The 17,187-nt window shown below is 45.1% G+C and overlaps 1 protein-coding gene and 1 long non-coding RNA gene across 4 annotated transcripts in view; one reads left to right on the top strand and one right to left on the bottom strand.

Moving 5' to 3' along the window:
* LOC147029995 (uncharacterized) overlaps positions 1-8,143 on the top strand; it is a 39,505-nt gene extending 31,362 nt beyond the window's left edge. For both annotated transcript variants that reach the window (XM_085873594.1, XM_085873593.1), the window contains exon 6: positions 5,040-8,143. In XM_085873594.1, the coding sequence (XP_085729720.1) occupies positions 5,040-5,906 (867 nt within the window). In that variant the 3' untranslated portion in view covers positions 5,907-8,143. The remainder of the gene's footprint in view (positions 1-5,039) is intronic.
* The window catches only part of LOC147029994 (uncharacterized), a 52,428-nt gene that overhangs the window by 15,993 nt on the left and 19,248 nt on the right, over positions 1-17,187 (bottom strand). The gene's annotated exons all lie outside the window — the stretch shown is intronic.

The raw sequence follows: 17,187 nt of genomic DNA, 5'->3' as shown, positions 1-17,187 counted from the left end.
GCTGGCTAAAACGTCAAGGTGTGACAGGGTGTTTACCTCCGTCCACCCTCAGTTGAGGTTGTTTTGACCCTTGTCTGTTTTCTGTCTGTCTGTATGTGAGCAGGGAATATCTCAAAAAGTTGTGGACAGGTTCGGACGAAATTTGGTGGACAGATTGGGTGTGGAGGACGAATTGATTAGATTTTTGTGAAGATCCTGATCTGAGAATTTTTAAGTGAGTGACCATTGAGTGATTGGGTGAAAACCGATATATAGCACAATATCTCAAAAACTTATGGACGGATTCAAACGAAACTTGGTAGACCGTTCCGGTGTGTGACAAGGAAGAATTGATTCGATTTTGGTGAAGATTTGGATGTGAGAATTTTTAAAGTGATTCTTCACCCTTGAGAGATGGGACCAAAAAATGGCATTATAGCATGGTATCTCAAAAAGTTGTGGATGAATTTGTGAGGTGACAAAAACAAGCCGATTCATTTGTAGTTCAGGTCCGGATCCAGATCCGGCCCGTCAGTGGGATACAAAACGTAAATTCTTATGTATTCTATTGTTTCTATTTTCATGCAATTTTTTTCAGGGAATGAGCTAAATACTCTGAAGAAATTATTGGACATTTATTTTACACCAGTAATTCCCTCGTGCATGGAACACTTATCTCCACATCTGTGTAGATACACATAAGCAATAATTGCAGTTTTAGACATGTGACTATCAATTGTCACCTGACACCAGAATGGTAAGTCTGATTTGGACATATTTGGTATCAAAATGTGTGCTAAACACTATGGTAAAAAGTCATGAAAGGAGAATTCAAAATCCCCAGGAGCTGCGAAGAAAATCATGAAAAATATCCAGGGGGTTGTGCTTAGGGTAAAAGGATAGAGCACGGACAGACAACCATAGGAAATGTATCGATAGGAGGAAATTTCTCCTTATTGGTCCTGCTGAATGTGGAGAAAATAGTGGCCATAAAGATGGCATTGCTTCTATCCTGAGTTCCCCAGGAAGTTATGTCCTACATCTTCTCACCCTCCGTCCCCTCAGTCAAAGGTCAGCGGCTGTGTTTAAAGTGACGTCTCGTGTTGTTTCACGTACTTGCTTGCATATATGTGCATGATTTATGTTTCAGCACCTCCATGAGCCTCAGACCAAATATATTGTCGCAGAGCTGGCGGTCCAGGTTAATCCCCCGACCCAATTTGTGGTGACGGGTGGTTAACACTGCAAACACGGTTGGCCGAGCGGTTTTTCCTTATTAGGAGGCGGACAAGTTAATCCTCGGAGATTATAACGCTTGTCGGAGGGGAAGGGTGCAATGGCGGAGCGACAGGGGCACGGGGAAGCACAGCACGGGGGGGGGGTTAAACACGAACCCCACAATAAATACACAGACGCATCAACTTAAAATAAACAGAATTTAATGACAATAGAAATATTTACAAGGAATAATAATCAATCGAATAGTACGTGAGGTAAACTAAAGTCTAAAGTTGAGGTGCCTCTACACACGGACTGAAATACGGACAAGGGGAAAACAAAACAAAAGAAAATACTTCCTTTATTCTGGCACTTAGCTTCGTCCAGAGATAGTCTTTATGGAACGTGTAATTGAGGCATTTCATCTTGCACGTATTGACGTGCGCAAAATAGCGCTAAGTCGCTCTCTCGCAGTGGGGATGTTTGTCAGGCAATTTGTGAGCGGTATTCAACACCAAGGCTCAGAGACCCCGTGCAGCTTAGAATGGTGCCGTCCTCTTCCTTCAGTGACATATACGAGGCTTCGAGGCCCGTCACATACGACCAGCCAAGAGTCGATGGCCAACATCTCGCTTCACCATGTGAGCCAAATCTCCTCAGCACTAATAAGAGAATCGTGCCATCTTCTTCATGTGTCGAAGGAAAGCCAGCCGTAAAGCCCTGTTCTTACAGGTCGTTTCCTAGCTATGTTCTCTCTCGACCGCGTGCGCCCCTCACTCCACACTCGTCTGTTCCTTCCGATCTTTGTTTCACGTCACCGAACCCTCGTTCCACCTCCGGGGTGTGACCTGCTCGTGCGAAACCCGAGAATGTGGGGCCTCCCGCCTGCTCGGCATGCCCGCCCGCCCCCGACGTCATGCCCATCAATCAGCCTCGAGGGCGTGACTTTGCCCTCCGTCACCTTCCTACTTGGTCATGTTATAAAAACGTAATTCTTCCATGGTTTGTCATACAAAAAAACACATAGGGAAAGTCACAGTGGGCAATCACATACTGGGGAACTTACCTTAATCCCTATCTTATGAACACCGCATCACCCCCCCCCGCCCCCCCCCCCCAGTATGGTGACACGCAACACTTGAGCTCAGTTCTCCTACGTAATTGCATCAATACGTCTCCTGCACGTCCATGGACCAAACAACTCTATTTAATCCGAACTTTCCTATAAATTCCTCCATCTGCCCCCACAACTGTAATAAAATTATATTTATATATATATATATATATATATATATATATATATATATATATATATATATATATATATATATATATATATATATATATATATATATATATATATATATACCGGGCGTAGTGGCGTGCGCCTGTAATCCGGCCACTCGGAGGCTTGGATTGGAGGATCGCTTGAGGACGGGTGCTCTGCGCTGGGCCGCGCTATGAGAGGGTGGAGGGCAGCCCAGAATCAGGGCGAAACCCAATCCTTATCCCTGTGTCGTAAGAGGCGACCAGGGTTGCGTCAGGAAGGGCATCCGGCGTAAAACCTGTGCCAAATCAGTATGCGGATCATAACGGATGATCCGCTGTGGCGACCCCTAACGGGAGCAGCCGAAAGAACAACACAACGTGTGTGTATATATATATATATATATATATATATATATATATATATATATATATATATATATATATATATATATATATATATATATATATATATATATATATATATATATATATATATATATATATATATCGAATACTTCGATATCGCGCAGCTGGGGGCAGTAAAAGTCGAGGTTAAGAATGATGAAACAATTTTGCAGTTATAAAATATAAATGTACACACGGTGAATTGGCATGCATGATGGTAACAGTTGTGACCTTGGTCAAATTTCTATTTATAGCCCTCAGATCAAAGGAACGTACGCTGCCATAAGTGTGACAGAAGACACAGGACAGAATAGCCAATTATATAACAGCGCGATGCCGCCGCACTGTAAAAACGTAGTGCAAAAAAAAAAAAAACCCCAAAAAACAATGAAGAACGAGACTTACAACGCTGCGCGTCAACAACTAACGGAACAGGAAGATTATCACTTCCTGCTCAGAAAATCAACTTCCGGCGCCACACAGAAAACGATTCAGCACAAAAAAACGTCGCTCTTCCGCATTAACCCCGCCCACAATTCACCTGGCAATCTCCGCCAACAATACACCGGGTAATCTCCGCCCACAATTCACCCGGCAAACTCCGCCCACAATACACCGGGCAATCTCCACCCACAATACACCGGGCAATCTCCGCCCACAATACACCGGGCAATCTCCGCCCACAATCTCCGCCCACATTCTCCGCTCACAATCCACCCGACAATCTCCGCCCACAATACACCCGGCAATCTCCGCCCACAATACACCGGGCAATCTCCGCCCACAATCTCCGCCCACAATCCACCCGGCAATCTCCGCCCACAATACACCGGGCAATCTCCGCCCACAATCTCCGCCCACAATCCACCCGGCAATCTCTGCCCACAATCCACCCTGCAATCTCAGCCCACAATCCACCCGGCAATCTCCGCCCACAATCCACCCGGCAATCTCCGCCCACAATACACCCGGCAATCTCCGCCCACAATCCACCGGGCAATCTCCGCCCACAATCCACCCGGCAATCTCCGCCCACAATCCACCCGGCAATCTCCGCCCACAATCCACCCGGCAATCTCCGCCCACAATCCACCCGGCAATCTCCGCCCACAATCCACCCGGCAATCTCCGCCCACAATCCACCCGGCAATCTCCGCCCACAATCCACCCGGCAATCTCCGCCCACAATCCACCCGGCAATCTCCGCCCACAATCCACCCGGCAATCTCCGCCCACAATACACCGGGCAATCTCCGCCCACAATCCACCGGGCAATCTCCGCCCACAATCCACCGGGCAATCTCAGCCCACAATCCACCCGGCAATCTCCGCCCACAATCCACCGGGCAATCTCCGCCCACAATCTCCACCCACAATCCACCCGGCAATCTTCGCCCACATCACACCCAACAATAAGTGTGACAGAAGACACAGGACAGAATAGCCAATTATATAACAGCGCGATGTCGCCGCACTGTAATAAGGGCTTTGGTACCACTGAAGTTGGAAAGAGCCTTTACTCATTACATTTTGTTTGTAGCCTATGGCTGCTGGTTTCACCATTACTGGCAGTGCTGCTGTGCTGCTGATGCAGTGCCACCTGTAAGTTGGAGCATTAATTTGGCAGTGGTGCTCGTGAGAGTTCACTTGCTCTTCACGAAGGACACTAGGATCTTTAACATCGACCAACGAATGCTGGCAGATGGGACACCCAGTTTAATGTCCATCCAAGGGACGGCGCACACAATTAATCGTCCTGTCTGGGAAACAGCAAGATGACAGTTTATAGCTGGACCAGGATTCAAACCCAGATTAGACAGCTTAACGACAAGTGTGCACACTTCTAGTTCATTCTGGCAGTCCACCAGAAAGAGCTTGCAAAATAGTACATAATTAGACTGAAAAGTGAAACAGTTTCAGTTTGTGGTGGGGTTGAAACAATGTTGATAAGCCTCAAGAGACTACAGAAGTCTTTAGCCAATGCATGTCTAAAATATCCACAATGTTGTCATCATAAGTCATTTTGCATGTTTGAAAGCAGACATGCAAGAGGTGCTGCATATGTGATGTACAGTATTAGTATGCCAGTGAAAATAACTTGAGAACATTTGGTGTTAACGCTTTGAGAAAGATTGTTTTGATGCTTGCTTGCTTTTCTTTCTTTGTAGGTTCAGGAAGAATCCGAAATAGCAAATGGAAAAGTCTTGGCTTCAACCCCTTGGCAGCAGAAAAAAACCGCACAGCCTTGGTCTGCCACTGATAACAAGGATGAAAATGAACAAAAGCTGTCATTTAAAAATATTTTGGTTGAAAAGGTAGTCAAACTAGGACACACTTTGTCTTCACTTCATGATGCCATCTTGAATTCTGGCACTTCTACAGCATTGGATAAAAAACGAGAAGGGGAAGAATGCACAGGAGAATACTGTAGCAGAAACGGACAATGGGATAGAGTTGAGTCCTCTGAAGGAAGTATATGGACACATTTGGAATTGTTGAAAACTGAAGTTGAAAACATTCAAATTCACCTTCAGCAAAGTCTAGAAACATCCAAACCTTTTGGAGAATCGGTGAATGTGGAAGTTCTACACAAGCTTATGAATGAGTTTCTAGATATGGTCGAAGGGATGAAGAAGATGAGAGCTGTTGTCCCAGGGATTGAAACGCAGTCCATATTCCAGGTTGGTGTTGAAGGAGATGACTCCAAAAGAGTTAGAAAGGATGATAAAAGCAAAAGGCATGGTGTTACTCAGGATGACTCGACTATGGATAATCTATTTTATGAAGGAGACGTGAATGCAGCATCAAAAGTGGATCCAACACCTGAAGGCATGTATGAAAACAAAGCAACCAAAACGAACGTGCAAAGAGCTCTGAATCAAGTCAAAAAGCTTTTCCAGGGTGTGATCCAGAACCAAAACCGGCAAGCCAAAAAACTCTCAAATTTTGTGAAACGCAAAGTGAAAACGTTGTCACAGTCAATTGCATCAGCTTTTAATCGGTTAAAAGTCAAAGCAAAACAAATATTATCTTAGAAACGATAATAAACCAAAAACTGAGCACAAATGACCAGTTTTGGCTGAAGTCACTTTTAGAAATAGGAAGCGAATGCAAAATTTATTGATGGACCAACACACTTGAAAGCAATTAAAATATAACCTTCCAATTGTGGCTGCAAGGCTGCATGGGCAAAGGGTTATTGAAGGGGGTGAGGATCTCAGGAAAGCAATGAATTTTATAGCGACTCGCCAGGAAAGAAAATAAAAATTAAAACTTTTTTTGGTTAACAGTTCATTAGGTTACTCAGGTAGTGTTTGAAGCTTGTTTGGTTACTTTGTTAGTGTTACGATTTGGACTACAATGGTCACTCTTAGAAGTTTGGCTGAACTCACTCTCAGAAATAAGAAGCGAATGCAAAATTGCTTGACAGATCAATCAATATTTATATTTATTCTGGTGAGATGCGGTGGTGTGGGTTACATTCTCGCATAATTGTCGATTTGCCATCGATCTTTCAAAATCTTTCATTGGTTCGTGTTATTTTATCTTTTGTGGTTGTTTAGTTTTGAGACTGCACTTTTTTTTCTTTGCTTTCATAGTTGAAAGGATTTATTCGTTGTTTGCTTTTTCATGGAGGAATTTATTTATTTATTTTATATTGAACCTTAGGCTGCTGGGTTCAAATTTCACTGTAACTTGATCTAAAGTCATGATATCAGTGAAAATTTATACTGAGAGCTGCAATCAAGGGAGAGAGAAATGCAGTTATTGTTTGGAAAAATATGACGTGTGGATTTGATAAAAATCGGCCACTTTTATGAGACTTGATCACAAACTCAGGGAGGAGTTTCTCTCTGTATTGTCAAGATTATAGGCAAATGGATGATTTCCATCTAAATGAGCATTCATTTTGGAGAAATTGTACATGGTGACCACAAAGCAAGAGATCGGTGAACTGTGTGTTCGTTCATATTTTATCACATAGTCACCATCATGGTCTATGAGTTCATTCATAAGTTATGGTCTCCACCACTTCAGTAGCAGATCGGTCTCTATCGCTTTCTTCAAGGTGCTCCTGGGTATCTGTGGTTCAGACGACTGCTTGTGTGTGGACTTTCTTGGGGATTGTGAAACTGAGTCTTTCACAGCCGGTGTGTTTTAACACGTTACGTCAACCACCACAATGTGCTGCATCAAGAACATTTAGTGTGGAGTACTTTCTTCTTCAATTCCCACATAACCCCATGGTGTTGGCATTGGCTTTCCATAATGCTCCTCAAATGTGCATCTTGTGTCAGGGACTTTCTGGTTCTTCACTCACTCATGCATTGACATGTATCTCTCCTCCATGCTGTTTGATCATTGGAAAGAATGAAACTGATCCCCCATTTCAGAATTGCTGATAGCACAGGGTTAGTGTCTAAGCCACAATGGCCAATGACTTCATCTGAGATGGTGGCAACACATTTTCACATTAAGCATCCAGGTGAACTTGTTTTTGGAATTACATCACTCCTGAATTACTCTTTTCTTCCACCATTGCTTCATGACAAACAAAAACGCACTCCTTGGTAATGTGTGACAAAACTTAGGAGCGTGATGATATTTCCTTTAACCACCCTCGCTAAGAAGACCTGACCCATCTGGAATGTGTGAACAGGAAGCTTAAACATCTAACGAGGCAAAGTGGAGATGCTCCATCTCGTGAGGCTTCTTTGGACACCAATTTCAATGTGTAGAACATGGGCCTTTTGTGGCCACCCTGCTCATTCCCATCAAACCAGGATTGTTTCCAGCAACATCCCCACTTACAAAGAACTCTACCACAGATAAATTAAATGGCATGTTGATTTGCTTTTATTTCAAACTTGGTTATGAAGAAAATAGATATGAGCACTGTTGTTGAAGCCTTATGTTATTTTCCTCTGAACATACAAGAGAGCTTTACCTAGCAAAACCATAGCATCTGATCGTGTTTTCTCATCACTTTCCTTCACTTTATTCTTTGCATATGAGTGTGGATGAGTCATTTAAACATTGGCAAAGAATTGTAAGCTTGAAACTAATCTTTATTTTTCTATCCGATACTGTGTGGAGTTTCTTCTACTCCATTTACTCCTCTCGCCTCCCAGCAGCATGCAGTACCTGCATCTGCAAGTTATGACGTATTTTGCTGTGAACTTGTTCAAATGTACTAAAGATGCACCTTAACCTTGTCCGTGTCCCTCCCCCCCCCGCCCCTCCTCCTCATGAATAAATTTTAAAGAATATATATTTGGTGCAATTTGTTTCCACACTCCTTGTATGAAGAACGAAAGGTTTTTAAAAATGTAAAAACAAAAAAAAAGTGCTTCTTCAATGTGAGCTTGTAAATCATCTGTCTCCACTCTCTTGTTTCCTCTGCCACCAAAGATGGACAGATGTTATGTTTTCATCCCGTCTGTCTTTGTCTGTGAGCAGAATATCTCAAAGTTGTGGAGGATTCAGACAACATTTGGTGGACGGTTTGAGTGTGTGGCAAGGACGAATTGATTTGATTTTGGTGAATATCTGGATATGAGAATGTTTCGTGATTCTTCACCATTGAGAGATGGGGCCAAAAATTATATATAGCACGATATCTCAAAAAGTTGTGGAACGGATTCAAATGAACCTTGGTGGACAGGTTGGGTGTGAGACGAGGACAGATTGATTTGATTTTGATGAAGATCTGGATCTGGATACGATAATTTTTTAAGTGATTCTTCGCCATTGAGAGATCGGACCAAAAACGATATATAGCACGATTTCTCAAAAAAAAAAAAATGGATCCATTCAGATGAAGCTTGGTGGATGAGTTGGTTCGGTGATGAGAACAAGCTGATTCAATTTTGGTGCAGATCCGGATCCATATCTGGCCTATCAGTGGGGCACAAAACGTAAACTGTTCAGCCTGGCGGAGATATGTGCTCTATTGAGTGCCGTTCTAGTTATGTGTGTGAATTTTCATACCAGTGGTGTGCCATTAGTAAGCATCTTTCCATCGCTTGCCAAGCCAGCTGTTCTGTATCAATCGCTCGGCAAGCCGATCAAGTGATTAAGAGATCCTTCGTTATTTTAGCCAAAATAGCTGCCCAAGTTGGGTTCAAAATGATACTGCAACCAATGAATTTTCAAGTCAATCAGATGAAAATTGAGGATTTTAGAAATTGTACCGAAGTTGTTGATCCTTGGCCAATGCTTACTTCAAAAGTAATAATTGGTGGTTGAATTAAATGACCTGATACGCAAACCCTGTTCAAATTTCAAGTCAATCAGATGAAAATTGATAATTTTAGAAATTTGACAAAGTTGTTGACCTTTGGCCAATATTAACCTTTTGACCTCAAAATCAAGAGGCTTCTTGTTTATGACCAGCTCCACCATTTGGTGAAGTTTTGTGATGATCCGTTTAAAATTGTGACATGTCGGCAATTGACATACAGTCATCAAAACAAACCAGAGCAACCAATATGCTTGTGAATCTTTGATTTCACAAGTAAAAAAAAAAAAAAGTTTACAAATGTCATTTTTACTTCCACCATCTGCGATGGACAGAGCTTATGTTTTCAACCCTGTCTGTTACATGCAAAATCGAAGATTCGCAAGTATATATTGGTTGATCTAGTCTGTGATTGTCTGTATGTCAACCGCATACAGGTCACAATTTTAAACCGATCTTCACAAAACTTGTAACTGGTAGAGTTAGTGACAAGCAAGCCTGGTGTTGGCTTAGTGGTTAGGGTGGCGGCTTGGGATCCTAGGGTCCTAAGTTCAAGCCCCGTTGGCCGCTGAATTAAAAATACACCCGGAGGTTGACTCAGCCTTTCATCCTTCCGAGGTTGGCAAAATGAGCATCAGTGTACTGGTAAGGGGGACACTGCATCAGCGGCATAGCCGCGTCCCAAACAATGATGCAATCAGCAGCCACAGGCTGCACTCGATAGAGAGAGTGACGAGCTGGAAGGTCAAGGTCACATAAATAGTCAATTTTCATCTGATTGACTTAATGTCTGCACCTCCTTTCAAAATGGTCACCTTTTGTTGCCTTATTGAATGCAATTTAATTCCAGGCTATAAGACTTTTTTCCACCTTTATTTACACATCATAACTCAATGTCCAAGTGAAAAAAGAATGTGGCAAATTTCAGAAAATTAAGAATACAAAACTAAAATATCTTGGTTGGATAAGTGTCCACTCCCCATTTGATAGCAATTGTAAATTAGCTCAGGTGTAACCAATCACCTTCAACATCACACAAGTTAATTGGCCTCTGGTGTTAAATTGTAGTTATTCTGATTATTTCAGAAAAAAAATAGAAGAGCACATACCTGCGCCATGTAATGCCTGATCCACGAGAATATATCGGGCTCAATACATTTTTGAAATAACATGCTACGCAGTACCATTTAGTTTTTGGCCCTATCTCTCAATGGTGAAGAATCACTTTCAGAATTAAATAATTCTCGTATCCGGATTTGGATCTTCACCAAAATCGAATCAATTCGTCCATGCCACATCAAACCTGTCCACCAAGTTTTGTCCGAATCCGTCTGCAACTTTTTGAGATATCGTGCAATATATCGTTTTTGGCCCTATCTCTCAATTGTGAAGAATCACTTTAAAAATTCCAGGATCCGGATCTTCACCAAATTCTAATCAGTTCGTCCTTGTCACACACGAAATCTGTCCATAAAATTTCATCTGGATCTGTCCACAACTTTTTGAGATATCCTGTACACAAATCGACAAAGGGGTGAAAACATAACCTCCTTTAAGCCGCTGTCACCCCTTGACGATTTAGCCAGCGTATGCCGACGTATGAAAAATTTGTCTAAAACGTTGGCACACGTCGAATACGTGATGGGTAAGTTTAGTATACGTTAAGAGCACGCTGGCATACGTCGTAGTACGCCGAGCTCGTCGACAAATTTTAACATGCTCAATTTTTCGAAGTATGCCAGCGTATGACTCACACGTTCCGCATACCCTGGCCATAAGTTGTAGGCACGTTACGCGATCGTTGACACATGTCGACACACGTTACTTGTAAGTTACTCATAAATCGAAACACGTCGAGGTAATGTTTAGCGTACCCGAAACTTATTTCTAACCTATGAGTAACGTGTTTTGAACCTATGTGTAACGTATCTCCAACGCACATTGACGTATGTAGACGTATTTGACGTCTTCCGGACGACCACAGAACTTACTGAACATGTTTCTAACTTACAGTTACCGTATAATGGCGTATTGGCAGCGTTGAAGGGAATTGGTATATAAAAATGGGCTTCACAGGAGGAACCCGTCAGTGTTTCAGACTCCATGGTTTTTTTTTCTTTTCTTCTGCATGACGGTGATGTTGACACTTCGATTTCTAATGCGGTTATAATATAATATGATTAAAAGGCTGCCGCTCAACGATTTAAATATAGCACGATATTTCAAATCCAGAGCCCCAACCTAAATCCAATCGAAAATCTGTGGCATAACTTGAAGATTGCCGTCCATCAACGCTCTCCGTGCAACTTGACTGAGCGTGAACAGTTTTTCCAGAAGAATGGGCAAATATTGTCCAATCAAGGTGTCAGGCCAGATTAGCTCTGTGACTTGCTACAGGTACCATGTAAACCTGTACCAACCTGTTTCATGGTCGGGTTGTCGGCGACGAAACCGTCTTCCCCACAAGGTTTCCTTGTGAGGAGGGTGTATGAATATGGATACTCAGCAGGATTAAAAGCAAAACCTGTCAAAGGGCGGAGGAGCTCCTTGTGAGTCAACGGCCATCCGTATAAAGTGCTCAACTGTCTTCGGACATCCTCCTGTAGTTGGGGTTACTCTTTTTTTTTTTAGGAGGTTGGTGGCAGGATTTGCACTCCGGCCACTGTAAAACCCTTCACTCCGCAAAACACGAAAACTGACAATCCACTCCGTGGTAGTACTTCCTGTGCAGCTGCCCTTCGCAGCGTAGCTCATCAGATGACGGGATTGGGGAAAAGCCTTCAGGACCCCACTCTGATAGGGAAACCACGGGGTAACCTTCTTGGGTCAGATTGTGGTCGTGTCTGTCAGGGTGGTGCTGAGGTGTCGTCCACCACACTGCGGTCTCCCTGGGTTAACCTGAAGCGGTCCCTTCGGGTGGGTGCCTGGAATGTCCTCTCCGAAGAGAGGATGATCACCTGTCTATCATCTGAGCACAAGTGTCTGAACTTGTTTTTTTTGTACACATTGTCGAGGCTTGTATGAGAGCTAACACACAGCAAGGGTGGGCATGAGACGAGAGGGGTGGGAGAGGGAAGGACAAAACTGGGGAACAGAGACATGAAGAGAACTGTGGAAGGGAGAGGGATTGGGTGGGGAACATGGGGTATATAAGGTGGACATTACAGGGACTTTCAGGAAGGTAAGCAGGGAATTTGAAGGAGGTGGATTAATAGGGGTAGAAAAGATCGAGATTTTGGATGAGGGAAGATGACAGATGGAAGTGAACAGCTGTTTTGAAGGCCTGGAGGGAAGAATGGGATTGAAGAGAGTGAATTCCAAAGGTGGGAAAAAGGAGGAATGAAAGAGTGAAGGGGAGCAGTGATTCATGACTTTGGTAGTTTGACCAGAAGGGTGTTCCTGGCGGACCTTGAGCGCCCTGCGGAAATATGGGAGGATATATCACATACAGAGCAGGGGTGGAAAGACCGGAGAGGAGATGGGAGAAGACAGAAAGACCTGTGACCTGCCTGCAGTGAGAGAGTGAGAGGCCCAAAGTCTCAGCCTCATCGCGGTAGATACCAATGATCCGAAATGCCTTGGTTCCCACAGCATGAAGCTGAGAAAGCTGAGAGGCAGGAGCACCAGCCCAGATGAAGAGCAGTACTCCATCAGGCTGTGGGCAAAAGCTTTAGATGTGGTCAGGAGCTCAGGTGGGCCGAAGAAGGACTTTGCACGACGGAGGATTCCCAGTTGGCGACTAGCTTTGGAGGCCAGGTTGGAAATGTGGCTTTCCCAGGAAAGATCATGGCAGATAGTGAGACCCAGAAGCTTGAAAGAAAGGACTTCTTCCAGAGGATTGTTGAGAAAGTAGATGGGGGGGGGGGGGTTCTAAACGTCCTTACGGAGAGACAGGGAGAGTGTGAAATTGCAGCACTCTCTGAGGTTTAGAGACCTGACAGTGGCAAGATCATGGCGGGTGGTTACACCTGCTATTGGTCTGGTAGCTCTGATGGTTACCATGCCCTAGGTGTTGCTGTAGCTGTGTCTAATAAGCTGACTTCAATGATAATTGAGGTAACACCAGTCAATGAGCGTATTGTGAGACAAAGGATTTGGCACTCCTTGGTTGTGGTTCCCCTGGTCTCTGTATCAGCTCCGAATGAGGCAAGTCATCTCACTGTCAGGTCAGGTCAGGTATGGGAGCATGTGCCAGAACAGCGCGTCGCTGCGTCCACTTTCCGCCGGTACTCGAGGGGCCTCCGTCTGGCCATCCCCCAGGCAGGTGCCAGGCCCATCCCCATCTCCTTGAGATGATGGTCAACCTGCTGCAACCATGAGGCACGTGGTCGGCCCACTGGCCTCCTCCACTCATGAGACTCCCTCGCTGAGAGAATCTGGTGAGCAGGATCAGCGTCAGGAAAACGAGCCACATGTCCATACAGCCGCAACTGACGCTCACGGACTATGCAGGTAACAAATCTCATCCGAGTCTCTCTCAGCAACCGCTCGTTGGACACAAAATCCGACCAGCGATAGCCAAGGATTCTCCGAAGAGACCTGGTACCAAAGGAATGAAGTCTCAGTCTCAGATCCTTGGTCAGAGTCCAAGTCTCGCATCCATAGAGCAAGACTGGAAGTACCAAGGACCTGAAGACTCGGACTTTCGTCCTCCCGCACAGGTACCGACAGTGCCTCAGCCCATGATCCAGTGAATCCATGACTCCCCAGGCCCGACTCAGACGTCTATTGACCTCTGACTCGCAGCCAGCAGAGACATGAATATCACTGCCAAGGTAAATGAATCTCTCCACGACCTCAACATCCTCACCACAAACAGACACAGACAGGACAGCAGCATCCAAGATGTCACCGAAAGCCTGGATCTTAGTTTTGACCCAAGAAACCCGTAATCCCAGCGGCTCCGAATCCTCATTCAGCACCTCGAGGACCCCCAAAAGGATATCTAAAGTCTCCGCAAAGATGACTGCATCATCTGCAAAATCAAGGTCTGAGATCTTGACATTCCCAAACGATGCACCGCAGCTTGATCTCTCCGACATCCTCCCTAAAACCCAGTCCATACAAGTCCATACAACAGGCTGTGAGTGTAGACAGCCTGTTCGAAGAACAGAGAGCTATAGCGATACCCCCGGCATGAGCGTCAGCGTCAAAATGTTAAAGTTTTTGGTGCAAGTTATTTCCTTTGTAATGTTTTTATCTACCACACTTTTTTACTGATTACAATACACAAATACATATATTGCTTTAAAAATCTCACCGTGAAGAACGCATTCTATGCCACGCTTGTCTGTGGTTGATCAGTGCCCCAGGCGAGACACTCTAGTCTTTGGGGATTTCATTGCATCGACCAGAACTGATGGGGATGGTTATGAGACATGTGTTGGTCTGGAACTGTGAACCAGAATAGTTCACAAGTTCCTTGACTTTGCAAGAAGTCATGGACATAGGGTGGCTGGTTCATCATTTCAGTGGCCACAAGCTCATCGCTGGACTTGTTATTCCAATGCTGGTGGTGTGGCAAAGGAGATTGACCATGTGCTCGTTGATGGTCTCTGGAGGGTGATCCAGAACTGCAGGGTCTACCGGAGTGCTCGGTTCCTCAATACCGAACACAGGTTTGTGGTTGCAACTCTGAAGTTTCAGCTGAAATCTGGGAGAATGGTTCCATCCCAGCCTCAGCTGGATGTTGGCAAGCTCAAGGATGAGAGTGCAGCTGAGGAGTTTGTGAACAGACTGAGTGGGGCTTTGGGGAATCCTGAAGAGTTGTGGAGTGCCTTCAAGACCTCCAGTTTTCATGTTGCCGGTGGATGTTTTGGAACTCACGGAAGGGCGAAAAAGAACATTCTCTCAAGGGACACGATGGCATTGACTAGAGTTACAGAGCCACGCTTAATGGCAAAGCTGAACTGTTCAGGGGAGTTGAGGTGTAAAACTGTATGTGTGCTGAGGATGGACAAGGAGGCCTATGTGCGAATAATCTGTGAGGGGGCAGAGCATCACCTGCGGTCAAGTGATTCTCGTCCTACTTCCAGGGGAATTTGCGCATTGCGTTCCTTCAAGCCCATCTCTCGGTGTACTGCAGTTAAAGCAGAGTGTGGTGGGCTCTCGACAGAGGAGTCCGAAGTGAAGGCCCGCTGGGCGGTTACTTTGAGCGGCTGTACCAGACTGATCCACCAGCTGTTGAGTTGGATGTCAGGGGTGTTACTATCCCTACTACTGACCCTCCAATCAACTGTGATCCACCTTCGTTTATGGAAACAGGATAATTCTTAATCGAGTTCGCCACCATCTGCTTGAGCACCAGCACCCAGAGCAGTCAGGCTTCACACCAAAGAGGTCAAGGATTGACCGTATCCTTGCCCTTTGGGTCCTCACCAAAGGCAGACAAGAGTTTTGGCTGGGGCTGCTTGCAGCCCATGTTGATCTCTGCAAAACGTTTGATTCAGTGAATCGGGATGCCCTCTGGAGGATTCTTAGTCTTCATGGGGTGCCACCGAAACTGATCAATCTGATGTCTGAACTATACTCTGGTACTGGGAGTGCTGTGAGATGTGGTGATACCATCGCCGACTTATTTCCAGTTGTTTGTGGAGTTCGTCAGGCGTATGTACTGGCCCCCACACTGTTCAACGCTTGTACGGACTGGATTCTGGGGAGGATTTCCGAGAGATCAAGCTGCATTGCATCGTTTTGGAATGTCAAGATCTCTGACCTTGATTTCGCAGATGATGCAGTCATCTTGGCAGAGACTGCATATCCTTTTGGGGGCCCTCGAGGTGATGAACGAGGAGTCGGAGCCACTGGAATTACGGGTTTCCTGGGTAAAAACTAAGATCCAGGCTTTCAATGATATCTTGGATGTTACTCTCTTGTCTGTACCTATTTGTGGTGAGGATGTTGAGGTCATGGAGAGATTCACTTACCGAGGCAGTGATATTCCGAGGCAGTGTCTCTGCTGGCTGTGAGCCAGAGGTCAAGGGACATCTGGGACTAGCCTGGGGAGTCATGGATTCACTGGATCATGGGGTGAATCAGCTTCGGCTGTATGGACATGTGGCTTGTTTTCCTGACCCAATCCTGCTCACCAGCTTCTCTCAGCAAGGGAGTCTTGTGAGTGTAGACAGCCAATGAGTCGACCACATGCCTTGTGGTTGCAGCAGGTTGATCAGCATCTCAAGGAGATGGGGATGGGCCAGGCATCTGCCTGGGGGATAGCCAGACGGAGGCCCCTGGAGTACCGGCGGAAAGTGGACGCAGTGACGCGCTGCTCTGGTGCATGCTCACATACCTAACCTGAAGGTGTGCAAAGTTGGTTGAGACCTATCCCAACAGACTCACAACTGTAATTGGTGTCAAAGGTGCTTCTACCAAGTATTAACTCAGCAGGGTGGATGGACACTCATCCAACCAAGATATTGTATTTTGTGTTTTTAATTAATTTTCTGAAATTTGTCAAACTGGTTTTTAGCTCGCCTGTTCGAAGAACAGAGAGCTTTTTTTTTTTTTTTTTTTTTTTTTTTTTTTTTTTTTTTTTTTTTTTTTTTTTTTTTTTTGTATACCTTGGTCGAGGCTCGTATGAGAGCTAACACACAACTCACAGCAAGGAGGCATGAGACAAGAGGGGCGGGAGTGGAAGGGACAAAACATTGGGGAACAGACACAGGGGCACTGCGGAAGGGAGAGGGATGGGGCTGGGACGGGGAACATGACGAGGGGAAGCTGGACATTAAAGGGCCTTACAGGAAGGAAAGCAGGAGATTGGAAGGAAGTGGGCTTGGGGGGATTCGCGGGGGTAGAAAAGATCGGGGATTTGGATGGGGGAAGATAAGAGGTGGTGGTGAACAGCTGTTTTGAAAGCCTGGAGGGAAGAATGGGAAAGAATAGAGTGAGGAAGTTTATTCCAAAGGCGGGAAAAAGAGGAATGAATGAGTGAAGATGAGCAGTGATTCGTGATTTTGGTAGTTTTACCAGAAGGGGGTTGTTGGCGGACCTTGAGCGCCCTGTGGAAATGTGGTTGGGCCAAATCACAGAGAGAGCAGGGGGGCAAGGCTGGAGAGGAGTCGGTAGAAGAC

The sequence above is a fragment of the Eptatretus burgeri genome, chromosome 3 (assembly GCF_056783735.1).
Source record: "Eptatretus burgeri isolate ZD-2024b chromosome 3, Ebu_testis_v1, whole genome shotgun sequence".
NCBI lineage: Eukaryota > Metazoa > Chordata > Myxini > Myxiniformes > Myxinidae > Eptatretus > Eptatretus burgeri.
This window is presented reverse-complemented; position numbering and strand designations above follow the sequence as displayed.